The sequence below is a fragment of the Vicugna pacos genome, chromosome 12 (assembly GCF_048564905.1).
Source record: "Vicugna pacos chromosome 12, VicPac4, whole genome shotgun sequence".
Classification (NCBI taxonomy): domain Eukaryota; kingdom Metazoa; phylum Chordata; class Mammalia; order Artiodactyla; family Camelidae; genus Vicugna; species Vicugna pacos.
In genome coordinates, this window is record NC_132998.1 from 51,964,271 (window position 1) to 51,987,540 (window position 23,270).

The following is a 23,270-nucleotide window of genomic DNA, read 5'->3' on the forward strand; positions in this document are numbered from 1 at the left end:
TACATTATCAACATCAATTGTAGGAAGTTGCTTTACTGATTCAGATAATTACATCCTCCAAGGATAACACCATGCCCAATTTCACGCTAATGAAAAATGTTTTTCAGTTATATATAGGGTCATGTTTTTTGCTCATTTCCCCAACTCATTCACAAATGGTTGTTTCACTCACCTAAAAATGTAAGACTGGGGTCCATACTGGATTTTTTTCTTCTGATGAAGAACTAGCAGATTATTTCTAAGTGTAATTTAACTGAAAACATTACTTCAACTTCAAATTTATTTTAATGATATGTACAGAAGTTAACAAATCACAATTAAAACGGAATCAGTTCTGTTAATTCCACATAACTTAAAATCATGCAACACTGCATGGTAAAGACAACTTCTTCGTTCATATACAAAAAAGTATTACTTTGAGACTCATGATGGTATATTGAAATTTTTGACATAAGCTTTTTGTAAAGAGTATTTTATAAAAATTTAAAGACCTGATTAATCAGTTAATGCATCATTAAGAAAGATAATAAACATTATTAGCAAAGTGAGGCTACAAGCAGTTAACTTGAAAATTACACCAGGTACAGGGTTGAATGTAGTCTCATGAAATAATGTTTCGTTAAGAAAATAGTTTTGAAAAAGATCTCATATTGAAGCTATGTATTAACTTTGTGAAATCAGGTTATATAAATCAATAGTCAAGTTTATTCAGTTAAAGAAAATATGCCTATCCTTTCTTATACTCATAAATAAGTACTTATACAGTCTTTATATACAAGTGAAGGAAAGTTCAATGTAAAAAATATACTGCCAATCCACTTATTATGGTTGAAATAGCTCCTTATCTACACATTAAATTGCATCGATGAAAATGTCCAAATCACATTCCACCAGCATAAATATTTAAGCTGAGTACTGTTGTAAACAATAGAGAAAAAACAGATTCTTTTATTTTGTCACCGGGTAACAATCTACTCAGCTTAGAATGGTATAGAAGGCCCAAACATTTAATTTAATCAAATCCAAACCCATTAAACTTGGAGTAAACAAAGTGAATGTTTTTCAAAGTGCATAATTTCCAACTCATCCACTTGTAATATTTATCCAATTCCAGTTTTTCAGCAAGAAAATAAAATGTACTGAGCTATAAAAATACTAAGGAATGTTATTGAAAAGGAAAGGCTATTTGGTAGAAGTAACTACAAAAATAATTAGTTTAAATCTTTGTAAAGCTTTAATGCAAGAACATCAGTACACTCTTTCCATAAACCTTAAAGCATGATCAATACCAAGATTTCAAATTTCCACCTTTCAAGTACTTTAAAAAAAGTTCAACAAAGTGTCTCTTCAAAAATTAAGCAAGAAGAGTGATCATGCAGGTGTTAATCTGCTGACATTTGGGGACACTGTTATCTCTGTTGGGTTGTCATCTCTGGCTCCACTGGTGGCAAGTACAGACAAGGAGTTACTCTGAAACGCAGGTGTCAGACAATTAGCCATGCCAACATTTTCATCTTCACCAGTGTCTGAATCTGGTGTTGTAACTTCACTGTCCTGAAGCCCCAGGATCTCACAAACTGCTTGAGGCAACTCCTGAATAAGAAAAATCAAACACAAATCTGTCATTCACCATAGAGGGAAAGTAATCACAAATTAACACTTCTGTTTAAGACTACATCAGAGCGTTTGTTTTAACAGTACAATCGTTCTGCACCCTCTCAAACCTTCCTTCTCCACTCCAAATGATGTCCTAAGCACTCTTTTAGTAAGTGGCTCTCTGACGTATTCTGAATTAGCCACTCTCCACTCCACCCCACTACTCCCACAAACATATTGTTTTCTAATATTTTGCATTTATTTCATTCTCCTTTACATCACCTTTCTCCCTCAAGACACAGAAGTTTCTTAAACATACGAAGCATCTTACTGACAGTTTTGAACAGAACAGCTATCAAATAAATACCTGTAGAACTGAGCCACTATAAATATTTGGAACCATGAACAAATGATACAAAGACCAAGTAAGAATTCTCTAAAAAATATGAAAATCAAAATACACCAAAAGTATAATACTTTGGTTTAAACTGAGAATATAATACATCAAATATGGCTTGTTTTTGAGATAATTAAGAGCTTGACTGATACACATGTAATGACACAGACCAAGTACTATTCACTTAATTATTTCTGATTAGCATCTGTCTTTACTTGGAGATGCTATATATCTAATGCGAAGTCCTACTCTGTAGTCACTGATTTAATTGGGTAATGTATCAATGCTTAAGTTCTACAGCCTCTTTGGTTGCTGCAGAAGTGTTTTCATTACTTCTGTAATTCTGCATTATTATATGTTTCCTATCTAGCATAATTAATCAATTGTTTTCAATTAGGTGCTGTAAATCTACAATGCTAAACAAACACTAGCCAATGTTTTGTGTCTGCCTTCAACTTGCTGCCATCTATTACTTCTAAAAAGAAAAATTCTTTCTTGACCTTAACCCACGAAAAACACAAAACAAAAAACCCAGCAATTACTTAAAACTCTGTATAGATACCTTGCATTTTACCATCTGTAGAGAAATTGCTTCTGCCTTGCATAGTATATCTTCCACATCAATTTTCATGGACAATTCATTGATATGCTAAAATAAATCAATAAAATAAAATGATGATTGAAACTGAAACACCAGTATGTTCTACTATACAATTTATTACTTATATTACACTGTAGATAAAAATCCTTAAAATAAAAATATATACTACAAGTAAACAAGAAATTTAATATGTCTTTCATTACATCATTTCAAGTTTTAAATCTAAAAAAGTTAATAAGCTTATGGAACATTAAATCCAGCAGTTGTCCCAAGTCTACTATGTCAAAGTTATAAGCAAAAGACATTTTTTTTTAGAAAACTAAACTACATAAAAGAGCATTCGTTGAATTTCCTTTTCTTCCTAATTAGCTAGGAAAAATAAGTAGCCAATATGTACTTATTGAACTGTCCTTCTCAGAGAGCCAGTCCTGGTACTGTTATTGGTAAAATTTAAGTTACTCAGGGGCTTCAGTAATGCTCCAAGGGAATGTTTCGTACATCAGTCCCACCAAAAGGAGGAAAGAGTCAAAATATTAAAATCTAAATTAAAGGAATCACTACCTTAAGTATTTCATTAAAACCGTAATGCTTTTCCATTATTTGCTGCTTTTCTGATTCCAGAATAGCACAACAGAGAAGAAGATGGAAATTTTTACATGGTAGTTCAGTCCACATCACCTATAAAAAATAGAACACCTGTTTAGTAAACTATACCAATTCTAAAATGCTCTCCTCACAGATACAGTGCTGAACTCTGAATGCCTTCTATGCAATGCAGAAGCTGTCTAGATGGGAGAGTCCACTCTTTTTCTAGTTAAGTGAAATGAGGTGTGGGGAAGGGAAGTCTCACCTTTACCTGCGAAGTAACTAACATGATGTGAATACAATGAATTCCAAATGTGGCTCCTTGGGTAACTACAGTAACACTGAGTCTAGCCAGTAAGATAAATGGCATGAATTAAGGAGCCACAGCCAAGAGGTTAAGGTGTAAGGGTTAGAGGCATTTTCGATATTTTTCTGACCCTTTACTTAAAAGTTTTTCAGTATCGTGGAGGAAGAGGGGTGGGTAGTGCTAAACTGTGGAAGTAAAGATGCATTTATACATTGCATGGAATCAAAAACACCCAGAGGTAGCTCCAATTTCTAAACATCATACTATGTAATGAACTCAGAGTATTCCTGATTATGACAAAAACTGAATGGACCACCCCAAACTTATACCCAAATGCATAAAATATTTTATCAATAGCTGCACTTCTTGCTAAGTTCCTTAAGTACAGGTAATGTCCTAAAGCTGAAGGTCTTAATTTCCCCCTGGTTAATGTACCTAATAATACCTTTTCTAGAAAAATCAAAAACTCATGTAAACAATGCTATTAAAGCACAGCTGAAATATTTTTTCTTCTTTCACCAAAAGTAAATCAAGTTGGATACTTTTCATACTAAATCCAATTTTTGAAAGTTTAATTACAATGTAATTACTCTCAAAGGTTCCATTAAAAGTTCCAATTTACTTGGTAAACACAGATTAAGAAATTATTCCAGCTACGTGGTAACTTTAAAAAAAAGAAGTTGAAATACTAATTTAACAAAATTGATAAGCTTTAAAATATGATCCTAGGTTGAGAGCATATGCGCTTTCCTTCTAATGTCAAACAAAGGAAGTGATCCCCGTAAGTCAGAGCATCACCTCCTCTAATGGGAGCACAGTCACCAGGAGTACAGGAATCGACTCCACCTGTAACAGCCTCGGAGGGCACTGTGGTTCCAGTGTAGACTAAGGCTTTCATTATCCAAATGGATTATTCTCCCGATTCTTTGGGAAAATTTCTGTCATCTTCATTTTTATAAAGATAAGGTAGCAATCAGTTGTTTTACCAATATTCTATTTCAAAAGCTCATCCGTCTGTTAACAATTAACAGATACGTGAAAAGAAAGTAGTAATTTTGTTTTTCATCAAGAGGTGCCCTGGGTGCAAAATGGAATAAAACAATATACACCAAAAACATGATCATGGGTATCCCTTAGAGTGGAAAGAGGGAAATGGGGCTTGGGGTGGTGAGCAAAGATGTGAGCTATATCCTTAAATGTTTTTTTCTTGGAAAGAAAAGAGAAAAAAACTAGAAGTAAGTAAGGCAAAATGTTTACATATGTTAAATGTGAATAGTGGGATGTTTGTTGTATTATTCTTCGTATTTTGCTCTCACTCAAATTTCTTTCAAAAAAAAAAAAAAAGCCAAACATAAGTCAGTTCCCTCCCAATGCTTCAGACTGCAAATAAAGCACTATCTCTAAGGACCGGCCTGACAAAACTTCCTTAACTCTGTACGAAGCTACACCAGAATGTGGCCGAGCCTCACATGAAGTCCCATCTCCCAAGGAAAGAACACAGGAACAAATGGTCCAGAGAACTGGTTCTGGGAAACCTACTGGCCCCAAGGGTTTGATTTACAGAAAAAAGCTCCAAAGACCAGACATTCAGTTCAAGATTGTTAATTTTTAAGGAGAGACCACAAACCACCAGAATTTCGGAACAAAACTGCTTTAGAAATTCCAGTCGGGATATTACAATCTATTTATAGATACAAATGTTTATTTCCATAATAAATATTATATTTTAATAATAATTTAAGAACTTACCTCCCATAATCGGAGAATATCTAGAAAACTAAATTCCCTTTTAAATCTGATTAAAAGCCACCTGAAGCAGAAATAAAGGTATCCAGAGTCCTGGGATTCTACAGAAAGAAAAAAGAAATATTTATATATGGCTTACTCTTATGCTAATTATCTCAGAATACAATAAACTATTTCAAACTCAAATTTTTCTGTTCATCTTAGGCTATTAAAAGTCCTATAAATGTAACTGCTTTCTACTAATTCAAGGAAACAATTCAAATTGCAGGCTAACTTCTTTAAAAGAAACCATCACATAAGAACAAACAGTCAACCCTCCATATCTGCAGATTTAAACAACTATGGATAGAAAAGTATTTGTTAAAGAATTAAAGAATTTTTTTTCCAAAAAGTTTCAAAAGCAAAACTTGAATTTGCCACATCTGGCAACTACTTACATAGCATTTACATTGTGTTTACAACTATTTACAGTTCGATCCCACACTTTTAGTCCTCAGGGGAGTCCAGGCAACACTGGCAGGGTGTATATGTCTTTAAAAGAGTTCTCTGCATTTTTTCCCTCTGAGTATTACCCTACAATTTGCTGGGTAGAGTTTTGATTCACTAAACTTACCTAAGTAACTGCAAAATCCACTGTCCAACAACCGAAGTAAGGTACTTAGCTGAATTAGCTGGGTCTTCATGCCTTGCATTTGCTCTTCAAAATTTTGATGCTTTAAAAGGAAATAACTGTTGTCACATAAGTAATATTCAATGAACGCTTTACAGTATATAATCACTGATAACTATGCCATGAGGATAAGGACAAGTGTTGGACTTATACCACACTGGTTATATTTAAAACTCACAACTAATTAAAATGCTAAAGCAACATTAAAAAGGAGGGAAAAAAAAAATCTTTGGTCTTAAACTAAGGACTATTTTTTCACATATGGGAAATAAACTTACCAAATCACTTTCACTGTTAAATATTTCTTTCAATTAACATATGAAATAAAATTAATTTTATCTTTAACATGTATCTCACGCGGAAGAATTAACTAATTATTTCTTAGATTTGATGACAATACGGAATCTATGAAGTCAAAACCATTTTCATGACAATGCTGAAATAATCTATGCATTTCGTACTTTAAGTTCTCCCGCAAGTGTAAAAGGTGTACGATATGTGATACTGCACTGGACAGCACACAGGAGCAGATATGAAAGTCACCTCTCTTACTTAACTGTTAAACCAAACATTAAAGAAAATGTAAAATGTAAAACAATTCCTCTTCTCAGTAAACTTTGTTTTGGAAAAGTTACTTTTCATTAAAAAATATACGTATGTTAAGGTATAATAGGTCTGTTATTTTTAAATGAATTAATAGATATTTATAAATTTCTCAGTATTAATTTTTCAGATGAGAAACATCAAAAGACATAACCCACACAAACAAAAGCTCTAAGAATCCTTAATAATATTTACGAGTGTGAAGGGGTCCTGAGATCACAAAGTCTGAGACTGCTGTGGTTTACATGTTTTAAATGATCTTCGAAGTTGAGCAGATTCCCTACCAACACTTCAGTCAAGGTTTGGGGGATGGGAGCACACCAAAATAAATGAAATGCTTCTTCGATGATTCTGACTCCTTTAACCCCCGTTTCCTGAGCCCTCTATGGTGGCCTACTGCACTGACTTTGTGACAAGCCTAAGAACAACATCCCCTCCCTCAGACTTGTTTTTTTAGTTTTAGAGACAGTAATAGTGCTTTATTCGAAGTATCTATCAGATTAGAAACCATTCCTTCTTGGTGAAAAGAAAAAAATTAAGGGCTAGTGATTCTCAATAAACTGGCTTCTCTTTAGTGATTTAATGAACTAGTTTAATGGACTAATGCAAGCTTCTGGGATATAGTTTCTTCAGATTTCCCATATGGAACTCTAAGGGAAAGGCAGAACTAACTCTCTGATGAACAGCATAGTTTTTATCGTGACATGACTAAAAGCTAGAGTTGGTTGGGAAGTACCAACATCGCCTAGCCATTGCTACCCCCTCTGCTATAAAAAGAAGCATTCCCAAAGTGACAGAAGCCACCTGCAGGAAAGCAGCTATTCCCGGAGAAAGGAAAATGAGATTAACAATGGATATACAAAGGGCCTCAGGTGTAACTGTAAATAAATACACATGTGCAGACATACACATATGTATGCAGGTATGCACGTATGTATATGCATGTACACACAGGTGTGTGTGTGTACAAACATGGAAAGGGGTGAGAGGGAAGGGAGGGACTGAATTACATGGCAAAATGAGTGGTGGGTATAAAAAAGTTCATTAGATCATTCTGTAAATATTTCCATAATATTTCAATAATAGACAAAGTCTACGCCTAGACCTACATTAGATGTGAGTAAATATCAACAATGGACATCTACAGACACTGGATTCAGCCTCATAAAAGTAGTAAAAACTTACATGAAATCAAGCTGTAAAGCAGAAGGGAGGAGTCAAACAGTAGCACAGATTCAAGGACACCAGAACAACAGCAATGCAGTGGAAAATAATCATGCAGATTATTTTGATTACAACATGCTGCCCTTTTGTTCAAATATTACACAACAAAAGATGTTAGGAAATGGTATATTAAGAGATCTTTTTAGAATAAAAACTAGAAAAATCCCCAGACCACTCTCAGTGGAAAAGGCAAACAGAGAACATTTACTGTGAAAAAGAGAACAAAGAACTTGAAACTTCATACACAAAAATGACAAACAGACCGTGAAGTGTGCATTACAGATGTTCAGAAAGCAGTCTTTACATCTGAGACCTAAAGACATGCACACATATGCATGTATGTGTGTATTTGGCATCATAAGCCAATATATTTGAACATGCCAATATTAGCTCAGTTGTATGAAAACTATTATTGTAAAAAAACTAAATGCAGTATGCCTGTGCTAATTCTTGGAATACCTACTCTAAGTAAAGGTCTAAACTAAGCATTGGGGAAATAGTCACGTGTTTCTTCTATGAAAATCAGCTGAACAAAAAAGCCTCATGTCAGGCATTAGGAAAATTCTGGAAGCGTATCAGAGAACTAGTTAAACAAATACATGACCCCTCTTACCAAGGAACACACTAGGTCTAGTGAAAAGAGGATAAACAACAAAAACAAAAGGAAAGCAGACAACAGTTTTCATACAATTAATATCAGTTGTACAGACCTTTATAACAAATGCCTCAGGTTTCTAGAGCACTTGGGAGTAAATGGAACTAAGAAGGCAGGTAAAATCAATCAATCAATCAATCAAAAAAGGAAGACAAACTATGATATTACCAGGCTACTGCAATTAATAATCTTTCCAAATAATCCAAAAGCATTAAATCATGGTAAAGGACTACATAATTAGGTATTTATTAAATAGGAAAAGAATATTTTCAAACCATCAAATCTTATCAAGTATGGAAAAGAACCAGAAGTGAGGATGAGTTGGAACCATGGATAAGAAACTTGAGGAAACAGATAAAATTGGGGCAAACTGGAAGGGAAAGAAAAACAGGCAGGCAAGAGGGGAAGAACAGAAGTAACCGAAATGAGAAGGGCACCATTTCCAAATTCCCCATCTGCACCCCAGACTCTGTGTTACAGGGAAACATACTATACGATTACAGTCAAAATCTTCACCCTCCTGCAAGCGAGCCATTTCAGTACCTGATATCAAGGCCCAACATCAAGTATACTAGTTTTATTCTGAAACAGTACAGTGACCTATGTGGCCAGGTCTTTGAATTTCCTATGCCTTTATCTCCTCTTAGTCCCTACACTTTCTTTTCCCCCTTTCTAACAGATTGCTTGAGAAGGCTGTTCTGTTTTATTTTCCTGTTAATACTCTTTCTGTACTATTGTCCTAGAACTCTGTCTCCAAGATATATCAAAGATAATAGATAAAATGTTCTTTGTAATAATTGTATATATAGACAGTACAACACTAAAAATCGCATGCTTCTGAAAAAACTAAGAAAGTGTCAATGTTACAAATAGTTCAAACACATCTGGAGAAAAATCAGTCACTTATAATAAAAAAAATCCAAAATGTTCACAAAAGGTAAGGATATTACTTGGCATGACTAAGCTTTATCTCTGAAACAGATGATATGAAAGTTCAACTACTTTGTAAGAACTGAATTCATCTATTTCATCAATATTCTACAATGACTCATGGCTCTTCGGCAGATCATACGCACTTACTGATACTAAATCCTGATTATTCCTGTTCTACAGACATATAGTATCTACTTTTTGTATTAAAACAATACCAGGACTTCCAAGCCTCTTGAAAAGACTTGAAAAAAGAAACAAACGAATGAACAACGCAGAGCAATTTTTTTTTAAGTTCCACCGTAAATGGCTAAATATAAATGTCAATCTTACACGATAAGATTATACAACTACAATTTTCAAAATTAGTTTGATTAAAGGAAAGAATCTATTCTTACCATTTGGTCCATGTAGGAGGCAAAGCACCAAAAGGCATCCACTTCATTTTCCATCACATATAAAACAGGGGAAAGTAAATCACTCATTCCTTGCACATATCCTAAGAAGAACAGAAAAACTAATCATGTCTCTAAAAACCTAAGCTTTATGTATCCTTCTGTGCGTATCATCACCATTTCACTTAAAATCACATCTTTTCTTTGGTTTCAGAAACTAGTAGATACGGAAGTTTGTAAACACGGTGGAGGAAATCTCGCGATCAGATGAGAAAGATGAGTTGTTTTAGACCGAGATGTCAAGCAGGTATATAGTGGCTAGTGTAGATATCACTAACAAGAATGGTAATAGTATTAAAAAATAATGTGTAAAAGCATCATGAGAAAGAAGAAGGGTGAAGAGAAAACCCTGAGAAATATCAAATGTCAGAATACATACTCAAAGGGAGATTTGTGAAGGAACAGTCAAGAGGAAAGGGGGAAAAAGCAATGGAGAAGAGTGTTGTAAAAGTCCACGTGGGAAGAAAGCTGCAAGATCACCAAGCTGCCATGAGTAAGTCTAGCAAAATAAGAACTAAAATGGGTTCAACTGCTTTAGCAACCAGCTTATTGGTAATCTACACAAAAGGAGTCACAACAAAATTATCTCTTTTAAATGGTCGTATTCATATTTTCTTTTTTTTTTTTTTTGCTGTTATTCTATACCCAATTAATGCTAGCAAATGAATTTAATCCAATCAATATTCTATACCTAAAACTACCACTTTAACCACCTTTCTCTTGATGCTCTTATAATTTCTCAGTCACGCCACTAATTTACAGCCTTTGGTTAAAAAGAAAATTGGAAAGTTAAAGAATCAGGCCCCTCACTTAAAAAACAAACACGAAGTCTTAGTTTTGCTTTTCACCTGACCATGTCAAGCTTCTTGTTTTTCAGTTTTACCTTATCCTCAATTTTCTTAAATGTTTTACAATTAGATTTCAGACTTAAGACACAGATTCTTGAACCAACAAAGGGACAAGGGCCATACTAAAGCCTTTTCACATACATATTTTATCACTCAACTCTGGTACCTTTTTGTACACTTGTTAAAGTTACATAGAGATTTTTTCCCAACGATAGCTTGGGGAGTCAGTGGAAAGTAAGTCTCTCACTTATCTGCAGAACCAAAGCTTATATTCTAATCATTCATCAAAATCTATGTGCAATGAATCCACTTAAACGGCACATATTTTAAAAGGCGTGGAATATTCCTGCTAAAAATTATATACAATTTTATATCACTCTTCCCATTTTGGAAGAAAACTTTAAAAATGACCCCAGGAAGCATACAGGCTAAAGTCTCTTGAGAAAATTCAGATTAAAAATAATAACACGAGAGTGAGTAGATACAGCTAAACCTAATTACCCCAACACTACCAAAAAAAAGTATAATAGAGAGACACTCAGCTCACTTCAATCTCCTTAAAATAAAAGTTTAGCTCCATCTGCTCTTCACTTCTGCCCTAATCTACTGCTATATCTAGTCTTTGCCAACCTCACTATGCCTACACTGTACCCTGGGGGAAAGTATGGCTCTACTCACACTGGCACAAAAAACACGTGGGTTCCCAAGGCAGGCATCCAATTTATTACAGTACCAAACTGTGGATTTACCAAGACATTTGGAGAAAGGGGCCAGAAAAAAAGTGGCATACAACATGGTACCTAAATGAAGCATTTCTAATGCTTACAAATGTATTGCAGATGCTTTTTTAAATAATACACACTTGTGATGATTAGTTTTGTGTCAGTGTGAGTGGGCCACAGGATGTCCCCATGTCTGGTTAAACAGTATTTCTGGGAGTACCTGTGAAGGCGTTTCTAGAAGAGATTAGCATTTGAACTGGAAAACTGATTAAAGCAGATGGCCCTCACCAATGTGACAAGGCAACATCCAACCCGGTTGAGGGCCTGAACAGAACAAAAAGATGGAGGAAGACTGAACTTGCTCTCTGCCGGGCTGGCTGAGCTGAGCTGAGCCATCAGCTCCTGCCCTCAGTACTCCTGGTTCTCATGCCTTCAGACTCAAAGGAATGGTACTCACACCACCCACTCTTCTGCTCTCAGACCTTCAAACTACACCACCAGCTGTAGATCTCAGACTGTGGGACTTCTCAGCCTCTGTGATTATGTAACCCAATCTCTTATAAGAAATCTTTTTCTTTCTTTACTTCTTTCTCTGATTAATACAACACTTTTAAGAAAGGAGTAAGTAGGTTGGAAGGAGAACTAAATTGTTATTATCAGAACTTTCCCACATGGGAATGACACAGTGAAAGCAATGACAAACATAAAGGCTAAACCAATTAAAGTATGAGGGAAATTTGATCTGAATTCAACAAAGCGCAAAAGAGAACTTTACTGGGTCTGACTGCATATGGTCTATAACAGAAATATTTCAGAGTACACTATTCAAAAGAGTTACAAAGCACCTTTCCCCCTAGGGGAAAAAAGTGCTTTATTATAAAATTATAATGAATGAAAATTTCTACGAAGCTAACTTAATCCTTTAAGTCTTCAGCTTTCACGTGGGATCACTACCATATTTCCCCGGTAAATCTTATTGAAGCAAGTAGTCGATTTAATCTTCATATTCTGGTTGCTTTTAATCTGTTTTATTTTATACATGATGTTCTTTGGGGTATGTCATGAGTTGTAGGGGTGGAATTAATGTACAAATTCCTTTTAATTAAAGAAAGATTAAAGCTGTTTAAATTAGCATTCGGTGCCACTCACATTTTGTACTAGTGCTGACTGACGTACATCTTAATCAGCACTACTACCATTTCTGAAGTAGTTCCCCCAAATTATTTTCATAGCAAAGCTATTTCAGTGGGGAAGGTGTGAGAAATGAACTCCTTATCATTCTAGTGTACACATTCTTACAGAGAAAATGTTCATTTACATATAGGTCAACTTTCCAGGTTAACTGAAGCTTGGTCCTTAGAGTATCAAATGAAAAAAAGAAATCTTTAACAGTTAGAAATCATTTTTTTTGACTAGACACTCTCCTGCCTTCTCACATACAGTATTTTGAGTATAATTTAATCACTTATTGCTTATTCACAGTCATGATCATGAAAATACTGTTAAAAAAATACTCCTAGAAAAATGTGTAGTGTGTTTTATACTAACTAAAAATTATTTTTCCTTGAGTTCTTCTGTCTGCTTTCAGTAATTTTTGTCTTCTTCCTCACTATTAATGAGACTATATTCAATGCAAATACACCTACAACTATGGGGTAAGAAGCCAAACAACTCAGTATGACAGAAACACCTCTAAGAGTAAATTTACAGCCTAGATGACTTCACTGTGAGTTTGAAAGCATGAAATTTGGTCCACTGCTTTATAAAAACTACCCTGGCTTCTCACAAGGCCAGAGTTCTTAATAAAAAACTTGGTTATGTTTCAGATAACTTAAGCATTTCACTAGAAAGAATGTTGGATTAATACAGACAAATGAAAACAGCAATTTATCCAGTTAGCTGGTCTGGGACTACACCCTGAAAAATCTGAGTATTCAGGGAACTCCTTCTGAGAATATGCATTAATTCTTTTCTCAAAAGTACCATCTGAGAGTACCAGGGGCAATGCCGCTTGTCCCCTAGGACGATAACCCTGTTCCCTGCAGAAACTAAGATGGCAACGGCTCCGGCTGCTGCATGTGCAGAGGCAAGAACGCCAGCCTGAAACAAAGACCTGGCTCTCCATCGCCAATATTTACTACTTGTGCTACCCTGAGTCACTCTCTAAATCAGTATAACCTTACTCATAAAATGGGGATGATTTCTCCACTTCTTTAGAACACTAATACAATCAAAATCAAAACTGAGAATGACTCTGTAACCTGAGACGCACTCTACCAATATGTTTTCAATGATTATTACAGATGTCACAGACAGGACTGACTAGATTTTACATTTCAAAGAGAAATCTGTGATATTCAACTACTGTCGCCAAAGAGGCTAATGCCTCCAGATCCACAAGAGAGATTACTTCTTCCCTTAGTTTACATGTAAGAGGAAGCCAAAAATTCACATAGGTATAAACAATGAAAAAAATGCACCCGTAATTAAGGTTAATTTGGTTTTAATATGACAAATACCCAATTATCTTCTCTTCTCCAAAAGACGTCTCAAGCTTTATGAAGGTAATCTGAAAGACATCTACTTTCACTGTCCTCTCCTTGGAAGTCACTAACACTGGTAGGTAACTCAAACTTTTCCATTATTTATACTTGTTTAAAAGTTGATGCTTAGGGAATGTATTGGTCCTTTAAAAACACAGCTCAAGTACTCCTGACCCTTAAAATATTGGTTTCTTAGGTTTTCTATCCCTTAGCATCACCTCTCCATGAAATCCCCCATTCCCACCTCCAGCCCGTCCGTCCAAGTCAATCTTCAAGGAGATCAGGCTAACCGAGAAAAGACAGTCAAGTTCCACACACCTTAGGTAATTACCTGCACTGCTTGTCTATGATACCAAATTGGCACTTTTCTTCACAAGGGAGAAAGCATATCAAAAAAAAAAAGGTTCCCAAACTTTCTCAGTTAACAGCTCAGTATCTTTTTCCCAAGGCACCTCAGGCTCAAAAACTACAAATATTCCCATTTATTAAAAAGATCCAAACAATGTAATAAATATTTATGTCCTAGGAACTTAGCACCTGTTGGGCACTACACTACTTCTCAAACCTTGGAATTCAATTGGAGACCACCATCCTTATCTATTTTCACAGTTACTTGCTTATCACAGCAGGGGCAACAACACTGCTTTGCACAGTTATAACCTCATCAGAAGGAATTTGGTGATCTAACGCTAAAACTCTGAACTACTTCAGCTGGCACTTAAAGCAGCGTCCTACAGATGTCACCATATTTCCCTCCAGTATTTAAAATATCCCACACTGCCCCCATGAACTCACAGCAGCAACCCAGTGCTCCTTGGTGCACAATTTGGGAACCACAGTCTTTTAAGTTTCCAGTCCTCTGTGGAACAACCCCTATAAAAACGAGGCCACAGAGCTATTACATACGTCTAAAGGGCTAATAAATTTAAATTCTAAAATAAACATATACAATGTCTTCAAATTAGAATACTAGAGGAGAACTTACCTAAATCAAAATCATACATACAGTAGGTCATCAAAATGTCATGAAGCAAAATCAACCCTGGATTATCTTGGCCTTCATAAAACTTGTTTGTTCGATCTGTTCTGTTAACATCTTTTTCTGAGGAAGAAAATCATCACATATTTGAAAACCTTTGGAGTAAAAGATTTTTCATAAATCTCACATCTTACAAGAACATAATTATTTCTCTTGTTATTAATTTTACTCGCTTGCTGAGCTTTTACTTAATGAAAAAAAATCCAACAAATTCCATTTTAGATACACAATAAAATTAACATTTTGGAATATTTTTCCAAAGTCAGTCCACCTCCTCTTGGGTATATTTTAAAATATTTTTTCAATTTTTATCTAAACATAGAAATCTTTTAATTGAATAGTAAGAAATACTTTCAATTAATTAAGACCAACACCAAGTAATATTCACATTAGTTAGCAATAAAAATACCAGTCGTGAATGAATGTGATACAGTAGTTTTTGAAAACAGTAATGAAAAAAGCTACTATGCAATCAAGCGCAATCACAGGGATTTGTTTCATTCATAATTGCTATCAACTTCTTTGTCATATCCCAAAATCAGCTTTTGGATAAATTACTTCCTTATTCTCATATAAACATTATTCAGTTTACATATAATTATAAGCAATTTATTTTAATTGTGAAAAAATAAAAATCCATATTTTTCTGGAAATGATTCATGACATTAAAAACAGATCTGGAAACATCACCAGGAGTATGTTCCAAGCTGTCTTGACAAATTCAGCTCACAAACACTGATTCCTACTAGATGTATCTTGTTGTGAAAGACTAAAACAACTAAAAATTATTTCCCCAAGCTTGAATCCCTCAATAATTAGGAAAAATAATCCAAAGAAATTCAAAGTGATGAACTTACTCTATAATCAAATTTTGTTTAAAAGTTATAACTGAGTTGTAACTCTCCCCCAACCCCTGGCCCATTAAGCTGAATAATTTGAAAACACTCTCAAGAACTGTTGTGAAGAGATGGGGAGGTATTTTACAATAAAGTAGAATCTAACAGAGCATTACCTGAGTTTAGATTCTATAAGGGCATTTAAAAAATCACCAGGACAATATTCTAGCTTTCTGTTAAAATACATTCCATTTGATTCTATGAATGTAAGCACACATCTCTGGAACTGTGGATACATTTTTCAAATAAATAAGGAAAAGCAATACCAAAAAAATCATGCTATCAATGGCAAATTTCATTTAAAAGCATCAAAATGTTTCATTCTATTATAGTTGATAGTTATTTTTTATTACATGAGTTATTTTTTTTAACTCAAGCACAATTTTTACATAGAGTATCTGCCTTAACAGGTGTTTTAAACACAGTAAAAAGTCATTTGTACTCTCATGAGCTATCTGTATTTCTTTCCTCTTAAATAGATATTTAGTAATGATACGCCAGGCAGAAGACAAAAAGGGATCAAAAATGATATAAGGGGGGCATTATAGCTCAGTGCCTTAGCATTCCCAAGGTCCTGGGTTCAATCCCCAGTACCTCCATTAAAAAGAAAAAAAAAGATATAAGGGAAGTATTTCTAGAAACTATTTCTAAAAAAGAAAATAAGCACTGAAATTAAAAAAAAAAAAAGGCCCTCATTAAATCCAACTCTCCATCTAACTTGATGCAGCTAAAGAAGACTGAAGAGAAGCACAACATGCCGACGGCTCCATTTCACACTCACCATCACTAACCTCTGGGGGACCCCTGACACTGCCCGGCAATCATGCTCTTTCCCTCGTGCATTCCCTCTCTCTATTCATGTAACTATTTTACGTAATTTCCTCTCTCCTCAAGCCTCCAACATGTTATCTTCTCCCACGCCTTAGCTCTGACGATCTTCCTTCCCATTTCTGAGAAAATGGAAGTTATCCACAAGGAGAACTTGGTACTTATCACAAACATTCCAAAAAATGCCCGGTGATTTTAACATGCAGCCAAAGTCAGGAAGCAATGCTCTAATGACTTGGATTCCTGGGCCTTCTTATCTGCCTCTCTTTACCTAGGTGACATCATCTATTCCCATGGGTGTTTATACTGACAATACCCAAATTTATATATCCTACCCAGACTACTCCAGATTATTCAACTAGCCATTGACATCCCATTTGTATGTTTCACTTTAAGAGAGAGAGATATATATACATATATAGGCAACTAATTTAACTTCATTATATCCCTACTATCAAGCATCTCTTTTTTAGAGAATAGTTATTCCCAGGTAAATAGCTATTCAATTCTCAAATACTGACAAAATTTACTATCTGGAGTCATTTATTTAATTAAAAAATGAAATATATGCCTATTAAGAGGTGTTGGGGTATATAAACCAAAGCTTCTTTAACTATAGCTATCTCTGAATGACAGAAACAAAAGTAATTTTTATTTTTCTCCTTTTTGCTCATTTAGAATCCCTAATTTTTTTATAATAAACACCAGGTGTTCCTATAATCAGGAAGACAATTTTTAAATGAAATTAACAAGCAAATAAAGTTACAAACTTTTGTTTTAATTCACATTTTAGAACTCAAAATGAAATATATCAGTACTTAGAAATATACTGACTGAATTCATACTCTTACTGGAAGATGAACAGCCAAGAATATTAGACACATATTTTAATGTACTCTCCAATTCTGATTTCTCATTTTTATTGAAGTATAGTTGATTTACAATATTAACATTAGTTTCAGGTGTGTAACATAGTGATAATATTTTCATAGATCATATTCTATTTAAAGCTATTACAAAATAATGGCTCTGTTTCTCTGTGCTGTATGATATAGCCTTGTTGCTTATCTATTTTAAACATAGCGGCTTCTGTATCATAATTCCCTAACCCTATCTTGGCCCACTCCTCTCCCCACTGAAAACCACTAGTTTGTTTTCTGTATCTATGAGTCTGTTTCTCTTTTGTCATATACATCTGTTCAACTGTATTTTTTAGATTCCACATGTAAGTGATAAAGTGTTTATCTTTCTCTAACTTATTTTACTAAGCATAACACTCTCTAGGTCCACCCACATTGCTGCAAATGGGAGAGTTTCATTGCTTTTGGGGGCCGAGTATTATTCCATTGTGTGTGTGTGTACGTATCACAACTTCTTTATCCATTTGTTGTTGATGGACACTTAGGTTGCTTCCATATCTTGGCAACTATAAATAACTGGGGTGTGTGTATCTTTTCAAATTAGTGTTTTCATTTTCTTCAGATATATACTAGGAGTGGAACTGCTGGATCAGATGGTAGTTCTTTTCTTAGTTTTTTGAGAAACCTTCATGCTCTTTTCCATGGTGGCTGTACCAGGCTCCACTTAGTTTTCAATGAGAATTATTCCACTATGCAGATGCATTTTTGATGTATTTGTGGGGGAAGGTAAGTTCTGAGTCCTCCTACTCTGCCATCGTGACCTCCTCCCCTCTGAGAGGAAGTTTTATGTCCTTTATTATTTGGCCCAATTCACAACAATGTCTGTTTCCTTAGAGGGCTTGAGAGCCAGATAGAGGCTTTGCAGCTAGAAAGAGTGTCCAAACCACACTGCCAACGCTGCCCTAGGTGGCTCTATGTATTTTCACAGTAAGAATCTTTGCCACAAGCCTCTGATTTCTTTTTTGACCCCTAACTCTGTAGCATTTACATTCACTTCTTAAATCTTATCAAGGCTTCATGTAACCCTCTCATGCATTTTCAAAATTAAGAAAAAATTACCGATAAGACTTCTATAATCTCTTAACCTCGAATTTCTCCTCTCTTGTTCCTCGCTGACAGATTTCCACTGTAGTTTCATCCTGAAGTATTCATCACTACAGAAAACAATTTTACACTGAAGTTATTTGAACACTTTAAAAAATTTTAATGTATCAAAGCATTTATAGCTAGTGAGATGTAAGTTTATAAATATGATAGCGAAGTATTTAAAATTATGATAAATTAGTGGAAAAAAGAAAAAATAAAATAACCTTATATATGTCATAAACTTTAAACTACTAGAATAATTTAGGTATGATTTTAAGGAAACATTTACTTCAATCCTTAATATCATACCTAAAATTATTCTAGTCATTAAATATTTTAACCACTAAAATTTCTGAGTAACTACAAATACAGATCTACAAGTTTTTTTTTTATGACACATAAGAGCTCCATTTCCCAACCAGTTTATTGCAGACACTCAGTAATGTGAAAATGTCTTAGAAGGACTGGCAAATGTGTTCAAAAAAGAAAAGACTGAGAGTTTGAATATACAGATGATTGAAAGTGAGCTTTAAATCAAAAGCTAGACTGACAAACTGGGAATGAGGGTATCTGCAAAGTTGGTCTATATTTATTTTCAAGTCTGATAAATTACTTAAAAATAGAAACATACTTCGAAAAAAACAAAACAAAACTTGAAAGACCAGTTTATGTTATAAGAGCACAGGAAAATAAAGATAATTAGCCTAAACAGCAAATACACCTATGAGCCATTTGTATAATTTCATAATAAATTGTAAAATCAATCAAGATGAATGAGATACATTAAAAAAAAATACCTAAATACGTTTAAAATGTTGATACAAGGACACCAGAATTTTTTTTACCATCTTCCTACAAATTCACCAATGTAACTACAATGAGATCATTTTAAGTGTTTCTGGTCTGAAATACTACGGTGCTCATAACATTTAAATTCAAACAGTGAAAATAAAAAGATTTCCCATACCCTGGTCTACTCCAATTTGTATGGGTGAGTTACTTAGATTTCTCTGATGAACACACAAAAGACCACTACTTACGTTTTTTGTTTTTGTAATTGAGTTCTTTCCTCTTTGGTACTGTCCCAGGGAAAATAACCCAGAAGAAATTTCCATGCTTGTTTTCTCAATGCATGACTAAGTCCCTGAAGAAAATATGCATGTTAAACACACTCATAAAAAAGAATGCAATAGTTTAAGTTCGCAAAACTTGCATATAAACAGAAAAATCGATCTTTAAGAGAGAGTTTTACAATCTTATGGTTACTGGAGGGAAAGGTGTGGGAATGGATAAGTCTGGGAGTTCGAGATTTGCAAATATTAGCTACTATTTATAAAAATAGATTAGTAACAAATTTCTTCTGTATAACACAAGGAACTATATTCAATATCTTGTAATAACCTTTAATGAAAAAGAATATGAAAACAAATATTTGCATGCATAGGTATGACTGGGACACTATGCTGTACACCAGACTGACACACTGTAACTGACTACAGACTACACATCAATAAGAAAGTTTTTAAAAACTAAAGAGTTTTACACAGGCATATCTCATTTCATTGCACTTTGCTTTACTCCGCTTCTCAAATATTGCATTTTTTATAAAATTGAAGGTCTCTGACAATCCTGTGTCTAGCAAGTTTATCAAGTGCCATTTTTCTAACAGCATTTGTTCACATCGTGTCTCTGCATTACATTTTGGTAATTCAATATTTCAAGCTTTTTCACTAGTTTTTTATTTGTTATGGTAATCTGTGATCGGTGATCATTGTTGTTACTACTGTAATTGTTTTCTTGTGTTTTTTAACTAAAATATGTACTTTACTTATAAAATATGTACTTTACTTTCTTAAGACATAATGCAATTGCACATTTAATCAATTTAATACAGGATAGTATAAACACAATTTTTATATGCACTGGGAAATCAACAAATTCATGTGGCTTGCTTTATTGCAATGTTCACTGAATTGCGGTGGTCTAGAACCAAACCCACAATTATCTCTGAGATTTGCCTATACATAAGAGTAACTCCATTCAGTGAATACCACCTTGGTTTTGACTTTTAGATTCTGAAGATGTAGGCAGCTGACAGAAAGCTCAAACAATGAAGGGTATACAGCAGACTGTACAGCAGAGAGTGGAACTGATTTGATTAGTCTCTCTAAGCCCGATCTCTACTGGATAAGGCAACACCGCTGGTACACAAATGCATCCTTCACGTACACAATCCACAGGACCTCAGGTAAGGATGAATATCTATCCCCAGGCTTAATGGTATACCCCTCTAGCCCAACCCGTGGGGACATCACAAGCACCTCACTCTGTCCTACAGGGATTTTAAGGCATCACTTTTTTAGGAGTGCTCCTCTCCAACCTCCAAAGGAGAAAAGGAAGGAAAACTTGAATAACAGCAGTTTAAAATACTAACGCATTTACCCCTCTAAATATCATCTGCTTCATATTATCTACATTTAAAATTCTTCCTTCAGAATCAATGTTCTTAGTCCATTCTTCCAATGATACTGGCTCTCTCCTTTGAACAACAGGTCGTTCTCCCAAATCAATCTGAGAAGATAAGCAAAAAGAAGTACACTTTTAACAGGCGACATGAAATCAAGACATACAGAAAGTAAAACTAAAATATTATTACTTAGACATAAGTTCTAACATTTCGAATATCTTCTCTTATTTTCCAATGTTTAGTTTATAAACTGTAATAGTTAGCATTACACACAATTCCCCTCCCCCTACTAAACACATAAATAACTGGGTTATAAACTCAGAAACAGAAAAGCATTTGCTATTTGGGGTTTCGATTACCAAGTATAGAATATTCAACATCTAAATTCTAAAAGAGACTCTTCAAACTAAATGGTATAGCTATATTATTAAAAAAAGAGACTATTATTCCATTTATCATATTCTAAAATTAGCTTTTCTTCCAAGCTAAAACTTGTAGCTCTTAGAATTGATTCATGATCCATTAGCTCTACTTGACATTTTCTACAGTTTTTAATTCAATTAACAGATGTTGGTAATTTTAAAATGCCCTCTGCAAGATAAGCCCTTTAATTAGCTACTACAATTTAGATATTTATAATGTTCTAACTATGTGCAGCCTAGAATTGCAGCAAATTCAAGTCCTGGTGAGCATATACAAAGATTTGCCATAATTCAAGGCCAAAATCCATCTTACTTAAAAAATAAAAGATTCACACAAGAATAAAAGCACTAGAGAAGTGTCCTGGTTAGCTGCCTTTGCAGACTGCCTGAGAAAACACAAAAATTAGGAAGAGCTAGGGAAAACATTCAAGCTTACTATCACTTACTGCTATGCACTCAATGAAACGACATGTTCATTATTATCAAGAAGTCATCAAAGAAAAGAGATCCAATGAACAGAAAAGTTACTGTAGTAATTAATAAACAAGAAACCAATTTGGTGGCAGGACAAGCATTAGTTGTTAGATACATTAGTTAGCAAAAAGTTATAAAAAAAGGTTTATGAGAAAGAGGCAGATTTAACCTAAAGTGAGTTTCTACTTCTACAGCATTCCACACATGCTTAAAAAGCATTTCTCCTATTAAAATATAAAAGCTATATTAATATAAATACCACTCACTCTTGTAATGACTTCAAATCCTGGTTCTTCTTGTTGATTTATCTTTAAACCTGGAATAGCATCGCTAAGAAAATCTGCCATCTCTGAAGGTGGTCGCTGATGTGTAGAAGGATCGCTGCCTCTCAAACTATCAAAAATGTAGTTTGTGACTTTGGAAAATCCTACCATAGTCGCTGTGTAAGGATCCTTTTTAATTTTCTATGTAGTAGGAAGAAAAATATTGGCATAATTAATTCAAATAACGAATAAAAATACTACCTGATGGCAAAAGAGCAGACATTTTTTAAAAGAGGAGAAATCAAAACTAAAACAGAGTGTTCTTAGATTAATATTTTTTTTCTGAGAAGAAAAATTTAAATTTTCTAAGCCAATTTTTTCATTTGGTTAAAACAGTACATTAAATGGCAAGCTAATGCTACTGATTGAATTGCAGATAAACAAATCATTTGCAGGCTTCATTCAATCTGCATACACCAAAAATATATGCAGTGCTTACTTTCCACTGGTGAATGGCCCACAACAGCTTTCTTCTGTCTAGCAGTCCTGCCTTTACAAAAAAAAATATTTCTTGAAGTGTGTAGTACCACACTAGTCTAACACAAAATACTCGATAGCTAAGTTTAAACACTCACAATATTTAAATATTAGTTGACATTTTAATCTAATTATATAACCAGTGAAACATGTCAACAAGAGTAATTTGTTCTGGACAATGCAGTCCTGGAAAAGAGTTTAAAAAAAAAGGTTTTTCTACTGCTAGAGTTATTTCTAAATTCCAAAGTATCTGCTTATTCATATTTAGCAAAAACAGTTACTTCTTAAAGGTCAATCTTTAAAATTATTATTTTCACAAATAAGAAAAACTGTTTCCTCATTTTTAATTTAATCAGTATTTAGCTCTCTTGCCCTCCTTCCTAAAAAGTTCCCTCTTTATCTCCAGAACCAAGAAGACAGTATCTGGGACAAAGTAAGCACTCAAACATTTGTTGA

At 34.3% G+C, this 23,270-nt stretch overlaps 1 protein-coding gene across 1 annotated transcript in view; it reads right to left on the reverse strand.

Annotated features, from left to right (window-relative positions):
* Positions 1-266: 266 nt before the first annotated feature.
* TBC1D15 (TBC1 domain family member 15) overlaps positions 267-23,270 on the reverse strand; it is a 61,098-nt gene continuing 38,094 nt past the window's right edge. The window contains exons 7-17 of the mRNA XM_006197833.3: positions 22,281-22,478; positions 21,094-21,222; positions 19,692-19,795; positions 18,625-18,719; positions 14,868-14,984; positions 9,713-9,813; positions 5,846-5,945; positions 5,236-5,333; positions 3,156-3,272; positions 2,556-2,642; positions 267-1,593 (exon numbers count right to left, since the gene is read on the reverse strand). Coding sequence (XP_006197895.1) covers positions 1,372-1,593; positions 2,556-2,642; positions 3,156-3,272; positions 5,236-5,333; positions 5,846-5,945; positions 9,713-9,813; positions 14,868-14,984; positions 18,625-18,719; positions 19,692-19,795; positions 21,094-21,222; positions 22,281-22,478 — 1,368 coding nt within the window. The 3' untranslated portion in view covers positions 267-1,371. The remainder of the gene's footprint in view (positions 1,594-2,555; positions 2,643-3,155; positions 3,273-5,235; positions 5,334-5,845; positions 5,946-9,712; positions 9,814-14,867; positions 14,985-18,624; positions 18,720-19,691; positions 19,796-21,093; positions 21,223-22,280; positions 22,479-23,270) is intronic.